The sequence below is a fragment of the Biomphalaria glabrata genome, chromosome 2 (assembly GCF_947242115.1).
Source record: "Biomphalaria glabrata chromosome 2, xgBioGlab47.1, whole genome shotgun sequence".
Classification (NCBI taxonomy): Eukaryota; Metazoa; Mollusca; class Gastropoda; family Planorbidae; genus Biomphalaria; species Biomphalaria glabrata.
The window spans coordinates 26,110,051-26,122,573 of NC_074712.1; the positions used below are offsets into that span (position 1 = coordinate 26,110,051).

General features: G+C 34.3%; 1 protein-coding gene across 3 annotated transcripts; it reads right to left on the reverse strand.

Moving 5' to 3' along the window:
• Positions 1-255: 255 nt before the first annotated feature.
• Positions 256-10,589, reverse strand: LOC106055788 (uncharacterized). Of its 3 annotated transcripts, none has more exons than XM_013212264.2 (2): positions 10,407-10,589; positions 256-4,510 (listed from the first exon to the last, which is right to left on the reverse strand). In XM_013212264.2, exon 2 carries the CDS (start codon positions 4,466-4,468, stop codon positions 3,338-3,340), a length of 1,131 nt encoding a protein of 376 aa, XP_013067718.2. In that variant the 5' UTR covers positions 4,469-4,510; positions 10,407-10,589; the 3' UTR covers positions 256-3,337. The 3 variants fall into 3 exon arrangements, with proteins under 3 accessions (XP_013067718.2, XP_013067696.2, XP_013067703.2); XM_013212242.2 differs by having other exon boundaries at positions 256-4,513; XM_013212249.2 differs by lacking the exon at positions 10,407-10,589 and adding an exon at positions 7,530-7,843 and having other exon boundaries at positions 256-4,513.
• Positions 10,590-12,523: the final 1,934 nt, after the last annotated feature.

The window sequence follows — 12,523 nt, forward strand, 5'->3', positions numbered from 1 at the left end:
CTAAAAAGTTGGCGGTTGTTGTTTCGTTGGGAAAAAAATACTAGCATTCGAGTTCGAATCGGTTGTGCCGTAAGTGATGTTCTAGTTCGGTTCGTTAGGTTCGGATTCGGTTCGTTTTTCATCTCTAGTCTACACCAAAAATTGAACTGAAATTATTCGATGATAATGACTCAAGGGAAATAATAACATTAAAGATACCATCAAAGAAAAATAAAAGAGTTATTTTCATTCATTCCAAACATGAACACATGAGTATCTCGTATTTTGCCTTTTATAATATTGTTTTCTTGAATGAAGTTCCACAACACCAACATATGTTTAGCAATTTATAATGTTTATCCAAATAATACGTAAATAAAATTATTATAATCAAGTAATAAGGTTACACTTTCGAAATAGATCCTTCTGAGACCTGAGTGGATCAACAGTTGTTGGATGCAAATCATCGAAACGGCTATCATCATTGGACAGTTGATATATATCAGTAAAAATAATGACTAGATCGCTAGCCACATTGGTAAACTGTTGTCATATGGGGGCATGCATTCAATTTGGCAAAAGAACTAGACAATCTGAAAACGTCTGTGTGTATTTCCGTATGTATTAAAGTTTGTCCTAAATGAATAGACGTTCATGAACATTGTGTAAACCGTCTCTTCTCATTCTACAGGTAAACTAGCCTAGCGTTGGAATAGTATACATACTTGTAGATATATACCTTCATTTAACCAGGATTTTGTTTTCTCGAGGGGTGGGGAACGCGAGGGGGGGGGGGAATGTTCCACTTTTTCAAAAATCTAAAATTCATTAGTTATTTTTACCAAAATAATCGCTCTATAAGATGTGTAAAGGAGATATTGTCTTTTTATTTTAAAAATATTTGTATGATAGGAGGGTAGCAAGATTAAAAATGTTCCATTGTAGTTGTTTCTTTTTATTTTATCTAACATTCATTAGTTGTTAAGAGCAAAACAATCGCTCTATAAGTTGCAGTAAGGAGGTATTGTCTTTAAGGTTCTTTTGTTTTGTTTATAAAGAGATGTTTACAGTAATCTATTTCCCCCTAAGGAAAACAAACAAATAAAACAAAAAGGGATATTTTACTTTCTTGGGAACTTCTGAATTGTTGTCAAAAATCTGTATTAGATTTAATTAGCGTTGATATTTGAAAAACAATTTACTAATGAAATAACTTGACGTGTTTCCAATATAGAACTCAGGAAGCAAGACAACAACTAGCCTAGACGTTTCCATGGAGAGCACACACAAATATAACAAAAACAAAACCACCCATCGCGGAGTACTGAGAAGAGGTGAATACAAATGTGAGAATACAGTATTCTACAATTCTATTGCATAGATAAACAATCCATCTTTTTTAGGTCTTAATTATTTTAGATCTTTATATGGCTGAACATTATTCACATTGTTAGTAATATCCCAGCTAAATAGAATAGTGAAGACATTAGTCACAACATCAGTCCATTTTATCAGTCAAGACATCAATCAAGATACGTAGGATAATTGTTTCCACAAATTGACATCGTCCAGAGTGTTCTTTGATATCTAGTAGTACAGCTAGTGATCATGTGTCTTGTAGTACATTTAAACATTAAGTGATCATGTGTCTTGTAGTACATTCAAACATTAAGTGATCGTGTGTCTTGTAGTACATTCAAACATTAAGTGATCATGTGTCTTGTAGTACATTCAAACATTAAGTGATCGTGTGTCTTGTAGTACATTTAAACATTAAGTGATCATGTGTCTTGTAGTACATTCAAACATTAAGTGATCGTGTGTCTTGTAGTACATTCAAACATTAAGTGATCGTGTGTCTTGTAGTACATTCAAACATTAAGTGATCATGTGTCTTGTAGTACATTCAAACATTAAGTGATCATGTGTCTTGTAGTACATTTAAACATTAAGTGATCGTGTGTCTTGTAGTACATTCAAACATTAAGTGATCGTGTGTCTTGTAGTACATTTAAACATTAAGTGATCATGTGTCTTGTAGTACATTCAAACATTAAGTGATCGTGTGTCTTGTAGTACATTCAAACATTAAGTGATCGTGTGTCTTGTAGTACATTCAAACATTAAGTGATCATGTGTCTTGTAGTACATTTAAACATTAAGTGATCGTGTGTCTTGTAGTACATTCAAACATTAAGTGATCATGTGTCTTGTAGTACATTCAAACATTAAGTGATCGTGTGTCTTGTAGTACATTCAAGCATTAAGTGATCATGTGTCTTGTAGTACATTTAAACATTAAGTGATTGTGTGTCTTGTAGTACATTCAAACATTAAGTGATCATGTGTCTTGTAGTACATTCAAACATTAAGTGATCGTGTGTCTTGTAGTACATTCAAACATTAAGTGATCGTGTGTCTTGTAGTACATTCAAACATTAAGTGATCATGTGTCTTTTAGTACATTTAAACATTAAGTGATCGTGTGTCTTGTAGTACATTCAAACATTAAGTGATCATGTGTCTTGTAGTACATTCAAACATTAAGTGATCGTGTGTCTTGTAGTACATTCAAACATTAAGTGATCATGTGTCTTGTAGTACATTCAAACATTAAGTGATCGTGTGTCTTGTAGTACATTCAAACATTAAGTGATCGTGTGTCTTGTAGTACATTCGAACATTAAGTGATCGTGTGTCTTGTAGTACATTTAAACATTAAGTGATCGTGTGTCTTGTAGTACATTCAAACATTAAGTGATCGTGTGTCTTGTAGTACATTTAAACATTAAGTGATCGTGTGTCTTGTAGTACATTCAAACATTAAGTGATCATGTGTCTTGTAGTACATTTAAACATTAAGTGATCGTGTGTCTTGTAGTACATTCAAACATTAAGTGATCGTGTGTCTTGTAGTACATTCAAACATTAAGTGAACATGCTGCACAGCAGGCCCTAAGTTTCAGTCTGCCAGACTTCAGAAAGTAACATCTCTCTATACTTCAGAAACTAACATCTCTCTAGACTTCAGAAAGTAACATCTCTCTAGACTTCAGAAAGTAACATCTCTCTAGACTTCAGAAAGTAACATCTCTCTAGACTTCAGAAACTAACATCTCTCTAGACTTCAGAAAGTAACATCTCTCTAGACTTCAGAAAGTAACATCTCTCTAGACTTCAGAAAGTAACATCTCTCTAGAGTTGAGTACTCTCTTCAATCAGGACAAAACTAAAGGCAACAATCTTGTACATTTAGAGCTTCTCTGTTAGTTTCGCTATAAAGTCTGGTGCCATTGTTTTGAATTGAGCACCCACACAGACATTGGAAATGTTTCTAGTCGTACTAGCTGTAGACTTGCTAGTAGTTAGAACACACATAACCCTTGGACCTCATGTACTCCAAGGCTTTGATTTCTATTTTCGTTTTCTTGGAGTCACTAACTTTCTTTTTGGGTCGTACGTGAAGAGATTCGATTTGAGCAACAATCTCATTCAGTTGGAGGTTTTCTTTGTTCACAACTGGACTAAGGACCTGCTCTAAAGAAACGTATCTTGGATCACATGTCACGCTGGATACTCGCTCACCATACTTTGATTTTTCTTGGACTTGACGATACCATGAAGGTTTTACGTTCCGACTGATTCCTGAGGACTGACCATTGGTCCATTTCGACTGGTCATTGTTCCATGCAGAGTGACCGTTGATGAATGTTGAATGACCAGTTGTTCTTCTAAAGTTGTTATCCATGAGCAAATCTTTGTGCCACTCAGCATTTTCAATAGAAGATGAAGTTAAGCCAGAAGTTGCTCTGTCTGGACGTTTTTGTAGAGAAGCGTCCTGGTCAGTGCTGACAGTCTTTTTGGACTGACCAATAATTAATTTTTTTGTGGCAAATACAGGTTGTAGTATCATGGGCGTAACCCAAACAGAGTCTCTATCTGATGTTAGCTTGGAATTCTCTTTTTCTCTATTGGATGTATTATTAACTGTAGTTTTCTGGTCAGAGTTTGGCAGAGGTGTATTAGAGTGCGCGACATCAAGAGTAGGTGCGTCCACATTCTCAGAAGCTTTGTACCAACTCACACTAGTATAGCTTCTTGGCAACTGACTGGATTTGGTAGTACTCATTGTGTATTGAGACTTACTTCGGATACTAGTTAGTGCCCGTGATCTAGAGACTGTCTCTGCTTGCAGTATAATGTGTCTGAGTTCTGGCTTCTTCATTTGGCGGTCAGAAAACAGCTTCTTTTCGTAGGCTTTTTGCACCAAAAATTTGTATCTTTCTTTAGAGAGTTCCATAAGTTTCGCTTTGAGCATGCGCTCCTCTGTCACATTGTCTGCTAGCTGACCGCAGTTTCTCGTCACTTCCGGGATTTGCGCGTATTCACAGTTACTGTTAACCCAGGCTTGAATTTCTTTCATAGCACTGTTTTTTTTCTTGAAGAACTTGGATGGTAGTCTCCCTTTGCCTGCCTCTTTGTCTCCCATGGCGTAATAGAATGTTATTCTCTCCCTTGAAAGCTGAACTATCTGCTGAGAAAATCAAGAAAAAATATTACGTCTTGAAAACATAGTGATTAACATTATATGTATACATCGTATTTTAATATACCACAATCACATTGATCTAATATATTGCCTCTTTTGTGGCATTGTTAGATATATTGGAAATACATTTTAGGACACTCACCTAAAAAGTCCTTTTCTGAATTTGATACAATGATTAAATTGTTTTCTCTATCTCAAAGAAACTTTTGTGCAATAATAACAAAAAATGACTTAAATATTTTATTTAAATTCTAATGATTCTATTATCCTTTGAACATTGGGGAGGGGGGGGGGGAAGACGATATTCGTACAATAAGAAGTTATTTTGGAAACTGGGGCGCTACGGATTCCCACGGGTTTTTCTATAAGCGCCAACCCTTCCTGGCCTTGAATTTTCGCGGGTTGTTTGTAATATTTTGTTTCGAGTCGAATAGCCCACCCTTTTATCTAGCAATTAGAAAGTCAATTTTAAAACATTGTCCCTTTTATTTGAAAGGCTGTTAGTTGAGAGTAGAATATTTTTGACCGATTATAGAGTGTAGATGTAGATCTACACGAAGTTCATTTGTGTTCTAGTTTAAAATACATTTTTAATGCTCTTCTTTTCGTAGTAAAATCAGTTAAAACGGAATCAATTTTAAAAATATTTAATATTAGAACTACTTAATATTTAATTATATATAACGGTAGTTAGGCCTATATTTCTTTTTAGTGTTTTATTTTTAAAAATTGTGCAAGTATTCCGTATTGGATTATTATTCTGTTTTGCATTATTGATCATCAGTATTTTTAATGCAGCGTTTCTCAAACTTTGGGTTTCCCCCCCTTTAGGGGTGGTGGCAAGTACCTTGAGTGGGGGGGGGGGGAGGCGGCTCAACTTTCTGACAAAAAGGAGTGCTATACAGTGTGTGAATGTTTTCTAGGTGGCGTTAAGAAGATTGATTGGTGGTTATGCATTGAGGATGATGAAATTAGCATAATGCAAATGTGAAACGGCAGACAATCTTGAGACAAGAAAGAGTAAAGACATTGTTTTGTTGTGAGCTAGATTTCGTTTAAATATCAGTATATTTCATTCATATTAGATATTATGTTCACATAAAAAGTGTGTTCAAGTTATCTAAAGTTTATTTACAAAAAATATGAAACGCCTTATCATTTGTTCAGTTCTAATAGCTGTCTGTAACCATACAACAAGGAGAGGGGGCGGCGAAAACATTTTCATTGTATGTAATTTATCTGAATATGAGTAGAATTACATGTTTATCTGAATATGAGTAGAATTACATGTTTATCTGAATATGAGTAGAATTACATGTTTATCTGAATATGAGTAGAATTACATGTTTATCTGAATATGAGTAGAATTACATGTTTATCTGAATATGAGTAGAATTACATGTTTAAAAATGTAAATATCTTAAGAAGGAGACGTCGTTTTATCTTCTAATTTAAAAAAAAAGTCAAGTTCCCCTTTCAGATCTTGTGGTTTATAGGGCAGATGATTAAAGGTCATCTCTTTCTTTGGCCTACGGTTAACGAGGGTGTCATGTGGCCAGCACCACGATCAACCGCCTTTTACTTTCCCCAACTAATGTCAGGTACTCTTTAGAGCTTGGTGAACTCAAATGCGCCAAAAGATCCCGAAATTAAAAATCCCAGTCTTCACCAGGATTTGAACCCGGGACCTCCGGTTCAGAAGCCAAGCGCTTTATCGCTCAGCTGCTACGCCTCATATCTTCTAATAAGACCTTGTTAAATGTAGACCGCTTTTTGCAACAATATGGGTCAAAACGTTTGAAGAAAACATTTTAAAACGTCTCCGCTGGTGTGATTCTTCTGGATTTGTTTTGGTCTCAGAATAGTCGCATTTATTCCGTTTATTGCACTTTATTATAGTGACGACTTTTGTGTGACAAAAACCTCTGCGACAGAGACGTCTTACTTAACACGAAGAATATTGTTAAAAAGCTCACGCCCATAACAGACGCAATATGTAGGCCTACCTAGAATGTCTCTCGCATAATACTATTGGCCAGGGATGTTTTTTTATTATTAGATTTAAAATGGCCATTGACTTTTTCTTTTTTATTAGGATGAATTGTGCGTTCTGAAAGAAAAAAAAACATAAATATTAGCCTTATTTAAATTCTCTCTTCTTACTAAGAGAAAAAGGCTAGAATACGCTTAGCGCCGAGTCCCGGTTCGGTATCAAAGCCCTTGCCGACTTGCGAAAACTTGCCGCATCTTCAATTCTGTCTCCATGAATAAATTTTTACACTTAAAATTAATGTAGGCAACATTATTTCGGACAAAAAACTGACCATGAATCAATTAAATATAAGCCTGTGAAACTGACTCCTTTTAGTAAAATTTCATTACCTAAATTTGGATTCTATACTTAGTGTTAAGAAATATAAATAAAAAAAATAAAACCTAAATATTGTGTTATAATTAACACAAAGTTTCTTCTCTTTTTCATTCTTTAAAAAAATGCAAAGTTAAAATTGACAACAAAACAACTTGGAGGGCCCAGGGGAGACGACAAAGATGTTATATAGGAAAGAACAAGGAATCGTTTACAAAAATAGATTTAAATTAAAGAGCGCTTTACGTCATAGTGTCCAGCTGAGTCCTAATGAATTTGTTTTCTATAAAAAAAAAGGGGGGGGGGGCGGCATATTTTAATTTCGCACGCAGGCGGCCACAACCCTCGCGGCGGCCCTAACTATAGCGCATCACTAAACTAAATAAGTACATTACAATAACAAAGATATGATCACTTTGATTCCTTCTATAGAAGTTATGTCAGAACTTTAGATGAAAGTACTGCTTTTATGTAGCACAAAGTATTATGTTGACATCTCAGATTAAGAATGTAAATTTAAAGTTGGTTATTGATTTCACACAAATGTGTGTATTCTAATGTAACGACACAACAATTAAATACATCTTGATTGTTCATATTCTAATGAATGTTATCAACGAACTCAAGTATTACCTTCTTTCCAGTGCTTAGATTGAAAAATACCAATGATACATGTGTATCGAGTTAACGCCCTTGTATCGCTCAATTTCATGCCCAGGGACTTCCTGTACAATTCCTCCTGTCATTCAGTCAATCAATAGATTGCAACCAAAAACAATTGTATTTAGAGTATTTAGGTCAAAGCAGCTAATCGATAAGCTGATTTAGACATTTGATCGATGTCCTATACATTGTTGTAAGGATCAATGAATCAAACAATCAGTTCTATTGAAGTAAACAATGAAATCGACTTGTCCTGTTATAAATCAGTTTCGTGATGTAACTCTATAAATATTTCTCTTTGTTCTCATTTCAATGACAATGTTCACTTATAAACTTATAAACTTATAAACCTGTTGTCTTGGAGACAATTAGACTTAACGGTAAAACATTTAAATCATAGCTCGCGTAGTTCACTCCTATATTTATGATGGTTTCTTCTGAGCAGTAACAAACATTTTTGGAAAGAGAAGATTAATGACTTCATTGTAGCTCGTTCAATTATGTAGGCCTAGTCAAGTATTTGTGCTCTATTTGACATTCTACATTTCAACAAATTCTATTAAATAAAGACATTTAATCTAGGTATTTAATCATTTAATCATTGCATCATTACAAAAGGGAAACAGAATTAAGCGAGAATAAAACTTTGTTTTACATGTTTTTCTGATGTATCAAAGAACAAACCTAAGTCAGATGCACAACATGGATTTATCAAAGAACAAACCTAAGTCAGGTACTTGACATATGAATGTATCAAAGAACAAACCTAAGTCAGGTACTTGACATATGAATGTATCAAAGAACAAACCTAAGTCAGGTACTGACATATGAATGTATCAAAGAACAAACCTAAGTCAGATGCACAACATGTATTTATCAAAGAACAAACCTAAGTCAGGTACTTGACATATGAATGTATCAAAGAACAAACCTAAGTCAGGTACTGACATATGAATGTATCAAAGAACAAACCTAAGTCAGATGCACAACATGGATTTATCAAAGAACAAACCTAAGTCAGGTACTTGACATATGAATGTATCAAAGAACAAACCTAAGTCAGGTACTTGACATATGAATGTTTCAAAGAACAAACCTAAGTCAGGTACTTGACATATGAATGTTTCAAAGAACAAACCTAAGTCAGGTACTTGACATATGAATGTTTCAAAGAACAAACCTAAGTCAGGTACTTGACATATGAATGTATCAAAGAACAAACCTAAGTCAGGTACTTGACATATGAATGTTTCAAAGAACAAACCTAAGTCAGGTACTTGACATATGAATGTTTCAAAGAACAAACCTAAGTCAGGTACTGACATATAAATGTATCAAAGAACAAACCTAAGTCAGATGCTTAACATGGATTTATCAAAGAACAAACCTAAGACAGGTACTTGACATAGGAATGTATCAAAGAACAAACCTAAGTCAGGTACTTGACATATGAATGTTTCAAAGAACAAACCTAAGTCAGGTACTTGACATATGAATGTTTCAAAGAACAAACCTAAGTCAGGTACTTGACATATGAATGTTTCAAAGAACAAACCTAAGTCAGGTACTTGACATATGAATGTATCAAAGAACAAACCTAAGTCAGGTACTTGACATATGAATGTTTCAAAGAACAAACCTAAGTCAGGTACTTGACATATGAATGTTTCAAAGAACAAACCTAAGTCAGGTACTGACATATGAATGTATCAAAGAACAAACCTAAGTCAGATGCTTAACATGGATTTATCAAAGAACAAACCTAAGACAGGTACTTGACATAGGAATGTATCAAAGAACAAACCTAAGTCAGATGCTTAACATGGATTTATCAAAGAACAAACCTAAGTCAGGTACTGACATATGAATGTATCAAAGAACAAACCTAAGTCAGATGCTTAACATGGATTTATCAAAGAACAAACCTAAGACAGGTACTTGACATAGGAATGTATCAAAGAACAAACCTAAGTCAGATGCTTAACATGGATTTATCAAAGAACAAACCTAAGTCAGGTACTGACATATGAATGTATCAAAGAACAAACCTAAGACAGATGCTTAACATGGATTTATCAAAGAACAAACCTAAGACAGGTACTTGACATAGGAATGTATCAAAGAACAAACCTAAGTCATATGCTTAACATGGATTTATCAAAGAACAAACCTAAGTCAGGTACTGACATATGAATGTTTCAAAGAACAAACCTAAGTCAGGTACTTGACATATGAATGTATCAAAGAACAAACCTAAGTCAGGTACTTGATATATGAATGTATCAAAGAACAAACCTAAGTCAGGTACTTGACATATGAATGTATCAAAGAACAAACCTAAGTCAGATGCTTAACATGGATTTATCAAAGAACAAACCTAAGTCAGGTACTGACATATGAATGTATCAAAGAACAAACCTAAGTCAGATGCTTAACATGGATTTATCAAAGAACAAACCTAAGTCAGGTTCTTGACATATGAATGTATCAAAGAACAAACCTAAGTCAGGTACTGACATATGGATGTATCAAAGAACAAACCTAGGTCAAGTAGTTGACATCTGGATGTATCAAAAAACAAACCTAAGTCAGGTACTTGACATATGGATGTATCAAAGAACCAAAACATTTAAGTTTTGTAAATTGTATGATATTACCTTTACCAAACATTATGTATGCTTATACCAAATACAAATATTTCGCTCACAAGAAGATCAGAAAACCTTTTGAAAGGTGACATGTACATCGACTTTAGATCTTCAAAGAACACTTTAGATTCGAACATTTTAAATCTACTAATAACACTTTAGATCTCTACATTAAATTCAATGGAATCTAGCAACTCACCAAAATGTTCAAGTATTTCTTGACTTTTCGTGCTAAAAGTCAATAAACTTCTCAAGCTAAGTTCCAAGCTTCTAAAGAGTGGAGCTAAAACTTTGAAAGACCAACTGGCAGGTTGACACGAAGACTGGAGGTAAAAAGAGATTGTTGTCTCAACAATTGGCCTGTTGGCTTTACACTCCATGATTTGACGTCAGCTGGGAACTGGAAAGGGATTAATGTTTCTATTCAATTGTTTTGAGACAAAAGTAGCAATCAGATCGAAGTCAACAGTAACACGGAATTAAGCCATTCTCTACGTAATTATTTGTCAACGTGTCGAAGAAATTTTCATTTTGCTCATTACTATTTCACTCCCCTTTTATTATTAAGCTTCAATATCTTTGTTGTTTGTTATCAGAAAATGTTGTATTTGGGATTTTTATATAACACAAAGTCAAGTTTATCAAAGTAAACATTAATTTATTTTAAGGGGAGGTATCCCTGAAAATCTTATTTTTGTTATTTCTGAAGCTAGGCCTTTGAAATTTGTTATGGTAACATATAATGAAAATCTAAAATAAATAATGCTAAAAAAAATATTTTTGAATGATGGTTGCCATGGTAACGGCGGCCATATTGTTTATTGTATACAAATTAAAACTCTGAATTTTGTAAAAACTATTGATCAGAAATACATGAAATTGAATTAAAAGATAAGAAAAAAGAATCCTCTAAATTGATACAACGTCAGAATTAAAGATTTAAGTATGTTAAATTTTTTACAAATTTTTGAATTTTTAGTATTTTTTAGACCTAAAAAAACAGGATAAATATTAATTTAAAATACTTTTTAAAAAAAAGTAGGTCAAAATCAACCATGGTATCGTCAATTAGGAGAGAAAGAGTTAATGCTTAAATGCTGAAAATTCTGTAGATGGAGGCTGGATCCATGACATGAAGCAATTGGTCTACTGTAAAGAAACAAAAGTGCAACTCTAGAAGCAATGGGTCTACTGTAAATAAACAAAAGTGCAACTCTAGAAGCAATGGCTCTACTGTAAAGAAACAAAAGTGCAACTCTAGAAGCAATGGATCTACTTTAAAGAAACAAAAGTGCACTCTAAGAGCAATGGATCTACTGTAAAGAAACAAAAGTGCACTCAAAGAGCAATGGATCGACTGTAAAGAAACAAAAGTGCACTCTAAGAGAAATGGATCTACTGTAAAGAAACAAAAGTGCAACTCTAGGAGCAATGAGTCTACTGTAAAGAAACAAAAGTGCACTCTAAAAGCAACGGGTCTACTGTGAAGAAACAAAAGTGCAACTCTAGGAGCAATGGGTCTACTATGAAGAAACAAAAGTGCAACTCTAGGAGCAATGGGTCTACTATGAAGAAACAAAAGTGCAACTCTAGCAGCAATGGGTCCGCTATAAAGAAACAAAAGTGCAACTCTAGGAGCACTGGGTCTACTATGAAAAACAAAAGTGCAACTCTAGAAGCAATGGGTCTACTGTAAAGAAACAAAAGTGCAGCTCTAGAAGCAATGGGTCTGCTGTAAAGAAACAAAAGTGCAACTCTAGAAGCAATGGGTCTACTGTAAAGAAACAAAAGTGCAACTCTAGAAGCAATGGGTCTACTATGAAGAAACAAAAGTGCAACTCTAGGAGCAATGGGTCTACTTTAAAGAAACAAAAGTGCAACTCTAGGAGCAATGGGTCTGCTGTAAAGAAACAAAAGTGCAACTCTAGAAGCAATGGGTCTACTGTAAAGAAACAAAAGTGCAACTCTAGAACCAATGGGTCTGCTGTAAAGAAACAAAAGTGCAACTCTAGAAGCAATGGGTCTACTGTAAAGAAACAAAAGTGCAACTCTAGAAGCAATGGGTCTACTTTAAAGAAACAAAAGTGCAACTCAAGGAGCAATGGCTCTACTGTAAAGAAACAAAAGTGCAACTCAAGGAGCAATGGCTCTACTGTAAAGAAAAAAAAGTGCAACTCTAGAAGCAATGGGTCTACTTTAAAGAAACAAAAGTGCAACTCAAGGAGCAATTGGTCTACTGTAAATAAACAAAAGTGCAACTCTAGGAGCAATGGGTCTACTGTAAAGAAACAAAAGTGCAACTCTAGGAGCAATGGG